A 17,863-nucleotide genomic window follows, 5' to 3' on the forward strand; every position below is an offset into this window, starting at 1 on the left:
TAAAAGTTAAGGCAAAAAGTAATGGGCAGCAGGAGTAAATCCAGGGCTTTTCAAAAGATACTAATTGCTGGCAGCCAAGAAAACTGGCGTCATATTTAAATGAGCAAACTGTAGAGGCAGTATTAAGCCAGACAAATAGACAAGGTGTTTGTAATGGGGAGTGTCTGACTCTTCAACACTCTGTGGCAGAAAAGGAGTGTAGTGACAGTGAGTGACTAACCACCTCTGTCAAAGGACACCACCAGCCTGGTAGTGGTGGAAAAGTAATACATACACCTTATTTTTTTACTTAATACTTAGAATTCTAAGTGAATGCTATCAGTACATACTATGTCCACATCCCTGACTAGTTTAAACAGTCCTCAATAAGTCCTGAGGTGGCACCAGAATAGCTTTATTCATTACCATCCTGGATCATTCTCAAAGTGAATGCTTACAGTTCCAAGATTATCTTTTTCACAGTATCATTATGTCAAGTATTTTTTTGTCCATTCAGCTATGATCTATGGAGAGAAGAGACATTCATACATATCCATAAAGTATAAATTAGAAGTTAACTAGGGGAAAAAGGCTACTATGACTAATAAAATAAGTTCAACAGTCTGGGTTTTGCTGATATTGAAGAATAAAATTTTTAACATGTGTGCTAAATGGAAGTTGGGAACACTTATGCCTTTAGGCATCAGTGCATTATGCAGCTACTTATTATTTAAGCAACAGAAAAATGATGCACTGGCATTTTCCCCACAGAAAGCTAAAGGGAATTTGGTTTTTGCAAGACATTTAAGGTTATAATGTGTATTCTTTAAAATGCAGTTGTTGTTGCATCTGATAAACCCCACTTATTTCAGCACAAGGCATTTTTGTAAAGAAAAGATCAGACATTATTAGTAATAACAGATTCAAGATCAAAATGAGGGGACTGGGTTGTGACTCCAACATTGACAGCAACCATAGCAGATACAGCAGTGCATGGTTACCAGTGTGCTAGCCCCAATTATTTTGGATTTAAAATCTTATGGTAATGATGATGTTGAAGGTTGAACAAATTGTTAGTGCCTTGCAGCAAGTGTTTATTTGAGGACTTCAAAATTATTTGCACATAGACTCTAAAGTTGTGAATTCTCCCTTTGCACCATTTCACATTTGTGTAATGTCAGCTTGTTACTGTTAAACTTAGCAGACTGAAAATGTCACTGCTGGCGTTGTACACATGTCATATCTTTTTCAATGTGTATTATGAATGTGTTTACAATTAGTAGGCCATTGAGGACTTTACGGACCTAACCAGTCAATTCTAGCAAATCACTAACACTTCTCTTTTAGATATTCTAGGTCTGTTCTGCACTATTTTGGCCAACCCATAAGTCACCAGCATCAGTTAACTGTTCAGAACCTTTTGCCTAGAAGAAATTGTTTTCAGAGTTTACTGGATTTACGAGGGTTAGCTGACTGTGTAAACATTTTCTGTGAGACTACTGTAATGATTGAATTTCTCTTACCTGTTCCATTCTTGCTGAAAAATGCAAAGATTTCTTGGTGATTCCCCTTTTCCAGGACAAATATACAATCTTATTAATATTCCCACTAAATCATACATTAAAACATAGCCATCTGATCATTTTTCCCATACATATATACATTTATTAATTCATTTAATCTTAAGTACCTTCACAGGTAACCAAATAACTATCAAACATGGGTGCCAGAGTATAGCATGATAAGTTGCTCATCATCATCATCATCATCAAAATCTACAAAAGAAAAAGTGTTCTTTGCACATATAGTTTAAAGAAATAAATAACAAGGCTGGGCGTGTTGAACTTACCCTCTCTGGAACAGGTCTACATTATAGAACTTGTGGAGCTCCACTGAAAATTCCACAGTAGCCTGTACCTCATTCATGTTTTAACTGAGAAGGTGAAGATCAATCTTGTTTACATCACTGGCACCATGCCTATACAAAGAAGATGAAAAATGCATTACTTATATTTAACTTAACTGTTACAAAGGGTTCATTTGTTTTGACAGAAATATAGATATGATCAAGAATTATATTTTCAAAATAAAAAAACACAAAACTTTGTCTTTCACTCAAACTCAAAGCATTCATTTATATTTGTCCATTCTTCTATTTTCATATCAAATACAAAATCATTCACTGATCATGAATGTGTCCATGTAATTTGCTATTTTTCCTTATACTGTGTTCTATTTTGGAACTACAACACAGTACACTATTATTGCTGCATCACTCTTATCTCTTCTCTGTTGCTTTTAAAAATCTGCCTTTTAACCATAATGTGGCATTCCCAATTTCAAGATTCAAGTCCTGCAGTCAACATCAAGCCAAAAGAACTAACAAATTAATTACATTTAATTGACTGAATAAAATATGTAATCATTAGTAAATGATTTCAAATCATTTACTTAAATAATACTCATATAGCCAAAAAAAAACAAAAAAAAAAAACCACACCCACCTTATACCTATTTACAGTTTTCTGTTCTATAAAATGAAGATCAACATGGCACCAGAGACCAGAAATGTGCTGCACGCTCTACATGCAAGTAAGAATGTTACGGTATACTGTAGTCTTGAAAATACAGCTATTACTACTCATTTGTGAAATGCAATGGTTGCTCTGATATAAAGCAGAACTCTTCAAAGTACATGCCTAAACATTTAAAGTAAAAATGAATTATGTGCTGTCCCACTTTCATCACTTCAAGAAGTGCTTCTCTGATTTAAGACAGTTTAGTTAATGTTTTGTTTGTCAGTCTCAAAGAATGCTCTATCTTTAGTTACTGATCCCAAATATACAGTATGAATATTTGCAACGTTTGAACTTACAGATGCAGCAGGTCTAAAAGGTCTTTGCAAGGCTGGCTGAATAAAATACCATTCAAGTTCACAATATCTACTGCACTTCATGAAGATGGCTTGCAGAAGGTGTCAAAGGAATCTGTTACAAATCTATGGTTTTTATTGTCAAAATGACGTTGTCACAATTAAAAGACAACTTGTGAATCTCAAACCCTTTATACCTGTTGAAGTGTTTATTATTTGTTTTCATCAATGTATTTACAATTAAAATAACATCAAATTTGAGAAAAAAATCTTTTGCATATCCTAAAATGGTAATATGGAAAAAAACATTCACATAGAAAAGTGAATACAAAACTTACTAAACTCCTTTCACAATTCTTACTTAACAACACTTGCACCCAAAAAAAGAAGGTTCTGAAGATCTTGTAGAAAAACACTTAAGAATATAGGTAAATATAAAAGGAAAAATGAAATGAAAAAACAAATAAGCCAAAATAAACGACGAAAAGTCTGGTATAATAATATGCAGTACTATCAATGTAGTCAGAGTGAAGAAAACCTAACAGCCAAGTAAAACACAATACAAAAATCTTGTGTATATACAGCTATAATGAAGGGCATAAGGAAACAATTACCAAATACAACACGCATAAGAAAACAGAAGTAACCTCTCTGTGGTTTCTTCTTGAAACCACAAATCGGGCATTGAGCTATGTTGTTCTTAAATTAACACATAACTTACGAATCCTATCCAATATCTACGTTTTTAATCTAGTCAAAGGAATACTCACCCATATGCATCTGAGTATCTCGGGTTTTTTTCAAGCCTAGACAAGCAGTTTTTAGACCTTTCCAACATACAGACAAATGGAAGATAACAAACAGCATGCTGACATAAAATACTTTCAAGCACATACCCATTAAATTATTGTTATGGTAACCATTTTAATAAGCAAACTGAAAATACTGTGTTATTTTACCATAACAATTATGGACTGCTTAGCACTTAATCCTGAGCCTTTCTTTCCAATGGGGTGCTTTCTGTGTGGAGTTTGAATGCGAAGATTCAGTACTGAAGCAACTGATGCTGTCTGTAAGCAGTACATTAAACATCAGGGTACCAACTACAAGGAAAAAACTATGAGAGATAGCATTTTAAAAAACACCAACTACCTAGAAGTGTGCAGAAGAGCTGTGCATTACACAGAGCATTATATGTGATTAAAATACCAAATCTAATCTAGAGTAAATCCTTTCCTGTGAGCCTAGTACTTGAACACCTGGAGTCATACAACTCAACATATTATATTTAATTAGCTCCAATGTTTTGCTCTTTGAATTTAGAAAGAAAGGAAAACCTGCACTCAAATAATATACTAATATTCTGAAATTTGTTTCATACAATTCAGAATTGGTGGTTTTGGTCAGGAGATGGGTTGTTTTAAGCTTTGGAGGCTGCAGAGTTTTCACAGTGTAAGGCAAGAATCAATCAGTTTATAGCAAGATCCACTCTCATGGCACTTGTTTAGAGTCACAAATTAAAAGATTAAAATTAAAGATTAAAACCAGAGTATCTGGAGGAACTTCAACACAGATATCGTAAGCCCACAGACAAAATTAAAGTGAAAGTTTCAAACCAAGGACACTAGAGTGGTGAGGCAGCAAGCAATGTTACCCAGCATGTCAGTGCTGCCCAACTCTTCTGTTATACTGCACTATACATACATTACATGTTTAGTCCTACACAAAAATGATTTGATTCAGAAATTCAGTCAAATATGAAATTAGCAAATATGTAACATACATCTCGCCAAATGTACAAGGCTGAGCGACAAAGGAATAGAAGAAAGCACTTCCATATGACTCATTTGGCACTCATACTTTAAGACAAGCAGCCAGGTCAAGTAGCAGCATTAAATTACTTTGCTAATTGAGATTGACTGTGTTAGGCTTGTAATAACATGCTGTTTTAGCCAGGAGTGTTTTTTTTTTACCTGTTGAAGCAGTTACTACAGTAGCAAGTAAAATGGACTTTGCAGAAAAATAATTTTCCCATCAGTACTATATTATGATTAAATCTTACTCTTATTCTAAGTAAAGCAGAAACACTGTTAAATTTGTGTTTTCTTTCATGTCAGAGAAGAAAATGTCAATCAAATAATATTTAACCATTTACTCAATAGCACAATAATAAACATTTTAGTGTAATATGATTTTCCCACAGTATACACATTTTTGTAAATTCTTGTTTTCTTTTTACACTTAATCTGTATTAAAAAAATCTTAAGCACATACTGTATATCATTACAGGGTGTTCTGAGATTAGGAATTTATATTCAACCAAATAATTTACAAACATTAGCACTTTTAACAATTAGAAAAAGAAAGAGGAAAGAACGGTTTGCTTACCGAGTCAAAATTGATACACAAGGAATTTTTAAATGTTTAATTAAGTGATGCCTTGCAAAACCAACACATATTTCTGTTATGGTTTTAATATAACCAGAGAACACAGCTATAAACATGTCTGCATTTATTCACAGAGGAACTCTCATGCTGAAAGCAATAAAGTTTATTTCTTCAAGGCAGTCAACAATAACAGCATTAAAGGACTTTCACTGTCATCTCAGTATTTGAAGAAGAAAACCGTCAATGTTGTTAAGCATTGTATAGCCCACTAAAGCAAATGAAACTATCTGTGTTTATGGCATTTAACAGAGATTTTTTGGGGAGCTAATATTAATTTCACAGACATTTATGAACTGAAAATGTACTTATCTGAGCATACTTACATGTTATCCCAATAGAGATTCAGAGTTTAAATATGCTAACTACAGGAGGGGAATTTTCATCTGAACTGCAAGCCTAAACAATGACGTTTTATCTCAATTTTAGTCTTAAACTGTGGTGGTAACTCCCCTTAACATGTAAGGAAAACTGAATATTGAGAAAGCAGCACTGCACAATGAAGTTCTCTCTCAATTTTAGTGTTAAAGTGTGGTGAAAAACTCTCCAGAACATTTAAGAAAAGTATTCAAGAGAAAGTAGCATATGACTAAAAATACAGCCCATCTAATACTTTCTTTAATTTAATATTCTTCTAATCATAACAATGAGCACACATTCACTTTTATAACTTACTTTGTCTAGCACAGAGTCACGAATAGCTGCACTGCACCTTTGCAAAACCATGTCCAAGAAAGGACTCAGTCCAGGTCTGGATACCATAACAATAATTCAATTAATCAAATAATATTCCAATTCCTATTTTTTTCTTTAAGTAACATGTATTTCTATTAGGTGTAAAAGCAAACTTGAAAAGAATATAAAAGTAGCAGTTATTTTTGATATTACGTACAAAACATTATGCACAATGTTTCTTAAGAGCAGTTGCTTTTAGATTCACAACAACTTGATCAAGTTATGCAATGGAAAACACCGATTCTTAAATGAAAACACATACTTGCAAGCTTTTTCTGAAAATAATGATACCCGACGAGTAAAGACAGACTTTCCTTACCTCTCTCATGGTTAAGTGTAATTTAATATCTCTAATGACACAAGCTATCCTTTCAAAAATACAAATGGGTTAAGCCTGGAAGTGATGTATCTATAAAATACTACAATATTGCATATCACCGTCCTTCTAACAGCTACTTATTGTCCGGAATAACACAGAAATGCCAAAGAAATACATTTATAATAATGGCTGTAGTGCTAATCAAACGTGCACCCTGGTCAATTAGAACTTCTTTAGCAATTTGTTAGGCATGAATAATCAGTGCATTTAATTTTATAATCATTTTTCAGAATCTGGTAAATTAATATTTCTTGTAAGTTTAAAGAGTACTGTAATCTGTTTACTAAGATTTTTCAGGTAGGAAACTAACTACTCATGAAACCGGAGGGTGGCAACATCTTTGCATGTTGATTAGCACATACAGGTAAGAATTTCCTTAAAATCTGTACACATGAAAATAATAACCCCATAAACCCTTTTCTCCACCAATATACTCAGCCTTATTTACAAAATGAATGCACTGGCCAATGATGATTTGAGTTGGGTATGATACGTTAATGTAGTGGTTAAATCTGATGACTGTCGCCTCCAAGAAACTGGGTGTAAAATTACATGAAAGACAGCAATTCAAGTATTTACATTCCCCCCAATACCTGTCATGAGTTTTCAACACCGGAGTCTTCCACTCATATTTAAAAGACTACATGTTAGACAGACATTTCTAAAATGGCCCAATGTGAGTGAGAGACTATGATGTATGATGTACAGATCCCTGGTGGTTGAGGTGTTATCATATGGGTGAACAGGTCTGTATTTTTTTAACAAAGTCTTTCAGGCAATATACCTTTTGAACCAATTATGTCTAGAGACTTTTTCATAATTTTAGGGGAGGGAATCTTGTGATTTGTTGCAATTTTGATTTCTAAATCAAATCTCAATTCAACACACAGAGTAGGTGAACTATCTTGGGGCTTAAGTACACATTGCGCTAAACTATTGATAAAGTTGTGCTTCTAGTTCCCTGTAAACTGAAATGTAATTGGCAGTTAAGTTAACTAGTCTTCATGAAGATCAGTGAGCATCAGACCAAAAGAATGACAAAGCAAAGAATAAAGTGTTTTTATGCAGTTATTTATTTTTTTTAAAGTTAAGGTAACTGCAATGATTTGAAATATGTCACTGAATTTTCTGCAATAACTATGCAGCCCTGAAAAAATAGGGTAACATTTCGTAATACAAAGTTAGAACAGTCTATTATAAAATTAATATGTGCCAGTAAACGCAAGAATAGGTAACTGAGTGAAAGGACTTTGCTTTAGCTCAGCTGGGTAAAGTGGTTACCGTTTGTTGTCAGGTTCAAGGACAGGGAATGTGTTTGTACCTTACTCTGGACACAGATCATTGCAATGGTTCCTTGACATAAGAGACAATTCCATACACACACTCACACAAAGTTTTTTGGGTTCTAGCTCAATTCGCCACCATTTAGAATTTGCATGGGACACTTGCATTCCCATTGGATTACTCCAGAGATTCAAGCTTCTTCATACTGTTAAAAAAATAACATTAGCTTCTTAGTGTACATGAGTATGATTAAGCATGTGATCACAATCACCCAGGGCTGCTTTCTGCTGTACCTTAGCTCTTCTGCAACCTCAGAAAATACATTCTAAGAATATATGGAGGCATCCATAGCATATCCGAGTGTGCATAATGTAAAAAGAATGTCTAATTTTCACTGCATTTAATTACAACTGAGGTATTCGGGCAAAACCCACACCTGGAAGTGATCTTCTGCATTGATGATTTTTTGTGACAAAAATAATTATAAAAATGTCTTACAAAAGCTACATAAACTAAAGAAATTCCTATCAGTACGTTTAAAAAACACTGTCCAATGTCTCTATGTTCTCAGCGTTACTGACAGTTCATTCTAGTAAGCATTCATGTTTTCTACATTTGTACTCGCCATATTTGCACACACCAAACTGTTGCCACCCTTCTTATTTCACACATGGCACCTATTTTAAATTTCCACTGTTTGCACTCAGGGCCATCATACCATATCTGATAATCTTGCTTCTCATTTAAAATAAGGCAAATTTTTATTTAATGTATTTATTTATTGGTAAAACACAGACGAAGAGGAAGGCCTTCCTTGAGATTTTAGGAGGAGGGTGTTCAAATTTCACTCAGTGGTGCATGAAACCTGCTGGGGCACTGGTGAAATAAGTTTCGTAAGGCCATGGAGAAGGTTTCAGTCAGGTTGTGGCAATCCATTCAAGGACAATAGAAGGAACACTATTCAGGCTGTTCTTAGGAAGGGTTATGAAAATTTTAACCTCTTCTGGAGAGATTACCAAGATGTGAAAGAAGTGCTTTGAAGTAAACCCAGTGGACATACTTTTATTAGAAAAAAACATTGCTGGAAGCACTGGCTAGAATTGGAGTCAATTCTGAGGCTTTGGGAACTGTAGTGATTAAAAAGCTCCGCAGTGCTAAAGCTGTGGAAGTGAATGACTTCCAGCCAAAAAACTTTAAGCACTAATTTATTGTAGAGGTGTTCTGGTTAATGCACAGGGACCTGAAACTGGCAGGCTTGGATGAGTACTGTATATTTTTGATGGTTTAAGAGAGTTTACCAATCCTGCCACGATGCGCTTGGTGGACATGGATAGACTCAGGGCTGTGTACCCTGTGAAATTTACTCTTTAATGTGAGGAAGAAAAAAGCACAAACTAGAGGCAACAGTATTGATTTGGAACTGTAATATTACAAGAATTACAAATTGTGGCTAAATGAGAAAGATGGAGAGGAATATAATATTAGTAGCTATATGTGCTTCAGTAAAATTAGATAAGGAAGGAAAGGCAAAGATGTGGTGCTATGTGAGAAAAAATATATTTTGGCCCAAAAATTCAAAATAGAAGACAGGAACACATCAGAATCACTGTAGGTAAAGTTAGTAAGGAAGAAAGCCAGAGATTTGATTACTGGAGTTTGTAACAGACAGCCAGATCCTGATATTTTAGGAAATAGCATATTAGTGGGTGTGGAAATCATGGAGGGTTTAACTTTCCAAACTCTGGGACGTACCTATCGGAAATATAAAATAGGAAATTGAAATTGTGCTAATGGCACATGACTATTTTGTCACCCTATTTGTTTCAAACTTAACACATGGAAACACTTGTCTACTTTTCAAAAACATAAGATTTAAAAACAGAATAATAAAACCAGAAGTTATTGATAAGCAACATTGATAAGATGGTAAAATTTTAAGTTATCTTGGAAAACATGCAAGTGTACAAAAAACAAAGAGTTATACAGGTGAAATCCTATTTTAACAAACTTCATGGTACCATAAAAATATTTCGTTATAATGTAAATTTTGTTATAATGAGTATGGGGAAAATACGTATACTATTGTGACTGGTGATTTGCCATTTCTAGCGGAAGCAGTGCAAAGGAAACTCCATAGCTGCTCTGCCACGTCTGGTAAACAGTAAACCAAGGGCAAAGTAATTGGTTGTCCATTATAGGAACAGGCTTACCATGTAATGTGCTTCTCGCATGATGTTTAGAACATTTAACATCAGCCTTTGACCTGCTCTTCCTTGTGCTCTCCTGGGGCCTCATGTATAAATGGTGCGTATGTGCAAAAATGTTGCGTAAGCCTGTTTCCACGCTTACATCACGATGTATAAAACCTAAACTTGGCGTAAAGCCACGCATATTGCATGCTAGCTAAATGCTTGGCGTACGCATGTTCTCCACTCGATTTGGGAAACTGGCGGCACCCAGCGTCGAAGTAGTGCTTTTATTATTGTTCCAGTGTGGTTTCCCTTTCTTTTTTAGATCCACATCCCTGACGCAGCTTTATCATATACACTGAAATTAACCACATATTGTTTATTAGTTTAAGGCATCTGATTGTAATTAACCTGTAACAATATAATTGTCCACGGAATGGCCAAACTATTCCAAATACCATAGCTGCTTTAGCGTTGTTCCTCTCAATGCACCACTCAGACTATTTATCCCACTGTATCTGAGTGTGCAATCTGATCGGAAAGAGAATTATCGGTATACAGCATAGCATTGCTGCCTCAGCCATGCTGTTTATTGAACTAGTCTCAAACGGCAAAAGCTTCAGAGCCTTTCCTGTAGGGGCATTGCGGTTCAGAAACAGTAACATCCCAAGAACTATAAACACAATCAATCAGTGCCCTCAATTGCTCCTTGAAGAACTCTTTGTACTTATTATACAATTGCCTCACTGTAAACTTGCGATACAGTTATAATATTGCACAACCTGTGCCACTTTATAAAGCACGTATTTAGATAGGAGGACGATGTCATTTTTAAGATGAAATGCAACAAAATATGTTTATTACATTATACAGATAAAATGTTAACATCATTTAAATAATCTATATTGTTAATAATTAAACATGTGAGGACACGGTGTCGCAGTATTCTTGCTGGGACTGGTGCAACCCTGGAGGGATAGATGGATAGAATAATTAAAAGTACTACAAAGATATTTCAATGTTCCTTAAAAGTTTTGAAGAATCGGTATTCTAAGCTTACAGATGGCTTAACATCTATTACAGAGCTGATTGTGTGACGACTGGTTACTTGGAGAAAGAAAAGGAAGGACAAGAATTGGGAGTTAGTACTTTGAAAGAGACAGTACTGCTGCAATAAATTATTTCATCGAAGGCCGTGCACGGCGCAGCAAGCACCTTGCGGGGAGTGTGGGAAGGAACAATCTCTGGACAGGGCGCCAGCTCGTCACTATCACTGCGCCACCGTGTTCCTATGTTTAATAACATGGTTTAACTCCTATCATCATGAAAATATCAAGTATACATCTCAGTAGTTTAATTATCCAGACAGCTGTAATATAACGAATGTAATGGATTCTGTGTCCAGGCAGAGGAAGAAGAGAAGAGAAAGCCCGTTTAAGAAGCATGAAGTGATTCATACACATAGACCACATAATAGAACGCATACAAAACCAAGCATTTAACGTCCTACTATAGTTACAATGGTATTTGAGAAACAAGTAAATTAAACAATTTAAAGATTAAGTTTACGATGTTCTACTTTAATGACAAAATAAACTATGTAATTAAACTGGAAATTTTGAGATTAAAGTTGACATTTCGAGCTTTTTGCTCACTGTGTCCCTATTTTTTTTTTTTTCATATGACACTTAGACGGTGGGCTACGACTCGCCTTTTCACAGCGACTTTGATATCTGACAACTTCTTTTTTTATTTCGGGCACTGAGCAACTTTGTAAACTTGAGCTTTCGAGTTTCTCCGATACTCTATGTCACTCAGTCAACTTCCTTTTGTTGTTTATATTACTGTTTAAACCAAAAAATTGCACGTTTTTCCTTGCCTCCACTTGGTATTCGCAGAAATTCTTCTATTTTCCCCCATGCTTTTGCCATTGCCTTTTCATAGAACGCTGAGCTTAAGGGCTAGTTATATTGATTTGCATATTCAAAGAGGCGTAATTCTGGGAGGAGTTTGGGTGGTGCAGCAGGCGTGTGCGTTACTTTTCACGCTGACCAGGATTTATGGAGCGGAAAAACATGGAACACACAGATTTATGCATCTGGATTTTTTTGTGCGTACGCACATTTCCACTTTTGTCCTTACACCATGTTTTATTCTGAATTCTACACACGGCATTATGCATGAGGCACCTGATCTGCCACAGTGGTGATTCAGAGTCATTTGTGCTCTTCTAGTCTGAAGATGGGAGCTAAAGCAGGACTATTGCCTGTGTCACGCCTCCTATCTCGTGTGTTTGAGTGCTGAAGTAACAGCTCCTATTTTGAATGAAGTCTTGAGACTGTATGTGCCTTCTCTATACGATAATAAAGTACCTGTATTTTCCTTGGAAACCTGAACTCACCTTTCTGTCTCTCATGCAACTAACCATGTGGCCCAAGTTTGACATATAATGTATTTGAAAATGAGATATTAGATGTAATTTTTTTTTTTTTAAATGAGACTTTTTTTGGTAACTTTTTTTTATAGAAATACAAATGACTTTCTAATTATTTTGTTCAGGTACCAACGTCCGATCTTTGACTTTGTCTTATATTTTTTCCAATCCTTCAAAATTGTTGACAGTGTTAAAGGCCCAATTCCAAATGCTTTCCCCACATAATTTTTCTTCATTCCAAAATCAACTTTTTCCAGAATTGTTCATTTTTCTTACATCATAAACTGATACCATTTCTCACTTTTTTTTTGCTTATCGCAGGGAAAACTTTGAGAAGCGCTATGAAACTTACAGTACAGTATCCACGCACAGCTCAACTACCCACACAGATGCTCGGTGGAGCACTGATTCAGAATTCAGCAATGTGTATGATGTCTCACCTACATTCTCACCAAGCCTCACTGACACAGGAAACTTTGCAACAGGCTGTCACTTTCTTTGGGTCTAACAAGGAAGAGACTCATCGAAAGTGTAGGCATGGCACTAGGTGTTTTTACATCACATTATCATCTTAGGTGGCCATTTTTAGTTAAAAAAAACACGTTACATTGAAATTTACATTTTGCTAAAAACAAAAGACATTAAACATAATTTTGCATGACCGTTTGTCTGGGCCACTATTTGCTCTAACAGGATTTGAACTGTAATTTGTGGAAAGCAGACTTTATAGGGATAAGGAAGTATCTAGAAAACGTAGAATGATAAAGTAAAAACTCGGCAAGAATTAATGGTATATGGTGTCACTTTAGAGACTTTCTGATTCAGGCTCAAAATAAGTATATTACTAGAACCAATAAAATAAAAGACAAATCACCCAAAATTGGTAAATTATTAAAAAATTACCGAATAAGAAATTTAAAGAAAGCCAAATTCTGACTAAAAGGAACAACGCACTCTAAAGCAAGAAATCAAAAAAAATTTTGAAGGGTCACAAGAGAAACAAAAAAAAATAATAATAATTTGCCAGTGAAGCCAGAGTATACTCTGGTAAAAAGATGATAAAAGACAATGTAAGAAATGTCAGTTACACAAAAGGAGAAATAATTGAAAATATGAAGGAAAAACCAAATAAACTGAACAAATATTTCACCTGTTTATAAAGGAAAATGGAATGCCCCATGTAGACATAAAAACAAGCTTAGAGTTTATAGATAATAAAATAGAAGTGTCAGGTCCATTTCAAGTTCACAAAACAATGAAGACTAATAAAACCCCTGGACCAGACAGGATTTTACCAATTTTATTGAAAGAAATGAAAGATATCACCTATAAACCCTTTTAGACATTTTTGAGCACTCACTTGAGAAAAGAAAAAAGTGCCTGAGGACTGAAACATTGCAACTCTTACTAAAGGAACACTAAATGGATCTAGGTTATTACAGACCAACAAGTCTTACTTTTATACCATGCAAAATTCTGAAAACCATAGTAAGATATAAATCAGAAAGTACCTATATTAAAATAATATTAGCGCGGCGTACTATACGCCGCATAATCAGGCCAGTTTTTTAATGATTTTTAAGCAGAGGGAGAAAATTAACATTTGAAAAATCAGTAATGTAATAAATCAGCTAGAAAAGCAACATTGTAACAATGCACGGAACGAACCAACACACAATCGTCCATGACTGAAAACTGGCGGACCGTCCTCGCGCCTTCTCCTGCCAGATGGAGGGATGGGGGTGCACGGCACTCAGTCGCGGAGTGTGGAACGGGAAGAGAAAAGCACTTGAATTCAGCTCCGTCCGTCATGCTAGTCTGCCGATTTCTCGTTCAGTATGCACTGCCCGCTCATGTGCCCACCTCCAACTCGTCACTTGAGTCGTTGTCATATAATCCACCAAGACACCTGACCACGGTAGTAGTGAGGTGGGAGGGAGGTGTGTACAAAGGGTTGGGAAGCAACCAGTGGGAGCGTATGAGTCGCACTTAGTGGGAATTCCACGGTTTGCAGCCCAATGGGGTTCAACGGCTTACCCACGCCGGGTAGACAAACGCTCAATGTCATGCATAATTATTTATTGAATGCTAAACACTTCTGGAAAGACACGGTTGTCTAAAACGGGTTGGGGTGAGAATACAACAGTAAGCGAATGAAAAGATGGAACTGTGGAGAGAGCAAAATACAACATAATAGTGAACCCGCGGCATAACAAACGCCGCATAATTATTTATTGATGGTTGAACACTTCTGGAAAGACACAGTTGTCTAAAAAGGGAGGGTTTGAGGATACAACAGAAAGTGAATGAAAAGATGGAACTCTAGACTTTTCATTGCTCTGTGCGATTTTGGCTAACTTTCTATATATAATCCAACCAAGACACCCGACCACGGTAGTAGCGAGGTGGGAGGGGGGTGTGAACAAAGTGCAGGAGCACCTAAGAAGACGCATGTTTGTCGTGGATGCGAATTGCTGTATGTAGCGTGTAAAACAGTTTGCTATGGTGCACGTGGTCATGCGTCGTAACCGAAAACATGGTTTGTAAAGACTGCCTACTTCATTATGTTTTAACCTCAGTTGTACAAGAATGTTTTAAGGACCCCATGGGATACCCCTCGGTTTTGGCTGCTTTTCTATATATAATACACCAAGATACCGGACCACGGTAGGAGGGGGGTGTGCACAAAGGGTAGGGATGTAATGAGTGGGAGCGTATGAGTCACACTTAGTGGGAATTCCACAGCTTGCAGCCCGAATGGGGTTCAACGGCTTACCCACGCCTCTCTGCGTTGGGTAGACACACGGTCAATCTCATGCATAATTATTTATTGAATGCTAAATACTTCTGGAAAGACACGGATGTCTAAAACGGGTTGGTGTGAGAATACAACAGTAAGTGAATGAAAAGATGGAACTCTGGAGAGAGCAAAATACAACACAATAGTGAACCCACGGCATAACAAATGGCGCGTTGCTCAGACGTGAATGTGGACTCGGTGGACTGGCCGGTGAAAAATGAGTGTTGGCGGGCAGGAAAACGTCTTCTGTGTTCCTGCAGGAGCATCTAAGAAGACGCATGTTTGTCGCTGATGCGAATAGCTGTATGTAGTGTGTAAAATAGTTTGCTATGGTGCACGCGGTCGTGCGTCGTAACCGAAAAGTCGGTTTTTAAAGACTGCTTACTTCATTGTGCTTTAACCTCAGCTGTAAAGGATTGTTTTAAGGATCCCATGGGATACCCCTCGCAAACCGTTTAACACACTGCATATGGCGATTCACCTTCGCGAGAAACTTGCCTCTATGAACAGTCAACGTAGCTCAGAGGTAAATGACATTAACCTGACCTGCACTGCATGTGGCCTCTACGACAGACAAATATAAATGACGCCATTTTTTCTGTGTCGTCGCGTCGAGTTGTCGTCGTATCCAATGGTCTTGGAGTTAGTGGCCGTGGCTCCTTCCTGCGTGCGCCATAGGTGTCTCACTTGGCGGCGGCTTAGTGAACGCTTTCCATGTATATATACTAAAGAACAGGCAGCATGGATTTATGAGAGGAAGATCTTACCAAACCAATCTTTTAGATTATTTGAACAGGCAACTGCAATAATAGACAAAACTAAAGCATATGACAAAATTTACCTAGAATTTAAAAATTAATTCTTGAACTACAAGCTGTAAGCATCAGATGTAACCTACAAAGCTGAATCTCAAGTTGGTTAACTGGTAGGAGATGAAGAATACAGATAAAAGCAGAATACTCCATGTGCAGTTACGTCATCAGTAGAGTCACTCAGGAGTCTGTCCTATGTCTGTGTCATTAATATGAAAGTAACAGATTTTGATATTGTTAGTAACATTGTGAAATTTGTTGATGATACTAAAACTGGAGTAATAACAGTAACTGAGGAGGCACTTCAAACTATTCAAAAAGATTTGGACAAGCTTCAGAACTGGGTGAACACTTGGAAAATGAAGTTTAACACAGAAAGCTGCAACACCTGGGCAAAAGGAAAGTAAATTATAAATACAAGATGGAAAACATTGTACTACAGGAAACAATCTCTGAAAAAGAATTTGGGGGATATTTCGACACATTATTTTCATCAGCTAAGCAATGCACAAAAACTATTAAAAAGACAAATAAAACATTAGGTTATATCGTAAAAACTGGTGAATATAAATCAACAAACATTATGGTTTGACTATATACCGATAATACACTAGTAAGACCACATTTGAAGTAGTGTGTGCAGTTCTGGTCCCCATACACAAGAAAGACATGTTAGCACTTTATTATTGCAGAGCAGAGAGCAACCAAGTACATCCCAGGACCTAAGGGCATGTTGTACTCTGACAAGCTCCGAGAACTGAACCTGTTTAGTCCCTAACAGATTGCGTGGGGACCTAATCTAGGTCTTTAAATTCTCAAAGGCATTGAAAAGTTAAAAAAAAGTCTGCTGAATCTACTTGAAGGGTGAATCACATATTTGAAGACACTAGTGGAAATTAAGGGGATGTGCATTTAGGACTGAAGCCAGGAATCATTTCTTTATGCATAATGTTGTGGAAATCTGGAACAAACAATTGACACATGGAGTTGAACCGGAAACCTCGACAACCTTTAAGATGTATTTGAATGATATATTGGGACAGCTCAGGTAAAAGCTAAACAAAAAATCTTGATTGACTGAATGTTCTCCTCTCATTTGTCAAACTTTTTATGTTCTAAATGTGTGACAAGTGCATGAGGATTTAGGAACACTGAAGCATGCCATTTGGTCCCAGTGTTTGTAGGGAGACCGCTGTGTTTGGATATTTGGGGTAAATTAATGTCTATTCAAAGTGAATGTGCAATTAATGGTGTGTTTGCCCTGCTTTCCAGTTCATGATTGTCTTGGACAGAACAGACAAGGCTTGAAAGATAGAGTTTGGGATGCCAAGGCTTAAATTTTAGCATTTTGCACTGTGATGTCTGACAAATACACACTGGAATGACTTCTAGTGTGGCATACTGCAGTCAAGAAGAGAGACACCTGAAATTATATTCAAAAAAAAAAAAAGAAAGAAAAGAAAAAAGGTTTCTCTGGCCTGTCTTTTTTTCTGAGTTGGCAGCTACCCCAAATGGAAGAGTTAAAGTGCCCCAGGGTCATTGTTGAGAATTTCAGTTGTAAGAATAACCATTGAAGTGATGCAATGTTTGAAATTCTGCTTCCACTTTATCAAACAGTACTAGTGAAAGCATGGGCAACTTCCATCCATCCATCCATTCCATTATCCAACCCGCTATATCCTAACTACAGGGTCATGGGGGTCTGCTGGAACCAATCCCAGCCAACACAGGGTGCAAGGCAGGAAACAAACCAACATGGGCAACTCTCTGGTAAAATAGTATCTTGTAATAGTATGTTAGTTCATTGAAACAGAGCTGATTATTTTCTGCTGCCATCTGGAGTGGCATTAAAGGAGGATGGCCTCCTTAGTGTTTGGGAGTGTAGTTGGTGACGGACTGAACAGAACCAGCCCACTACAAGAAACTTCAAGGCA

The 17,863-nt window shown here is 36.5% G+C and overlaps 1 protein-coding gene across 4 annotated transcripts in view; it reads right to left on the minus strand.

The window, feature by feature from the left end:
* fam135a (family with sequence similarity 135 member A) overlaps positions 1-17,863 on the minus strand; it is a 98,587-nt gene that overhangs the window by 50,389 nt on the left and 30,335 nt on the right. For all 4 annotated transcript variants that reach the window (XM_039738590.1, XM_039738587.1, XM_039738588.1 and 1 more), the window contains exon 3: positions 1,829-1,957. In XM_039738590.1, coding sequence (XP_039594524.1) covers positions 1,829-1,905 — 77 coding nt within the window. In that variant the 5' untranslated portion in view covers positions 1,906-1,957. The remainder of the gene's footprint in view (positions 1-1,828; positions 1,958-17,863) is intronic.

This window comes from Polypterus senegalus, chromosome 16 (assembly GCF_016835505.1).
Source record: "Polypterus senegalus isolate Bchr_013 chromosome 16, ASM1683550v1, whole genome shotgun sequence".
Classification (NCBI taxonomy): Eukaryota; Metazoa; Chordata; class Cladistia; order Polypteriformes; family Polypteridae; genus Polypterus; species Polypterus senegalus.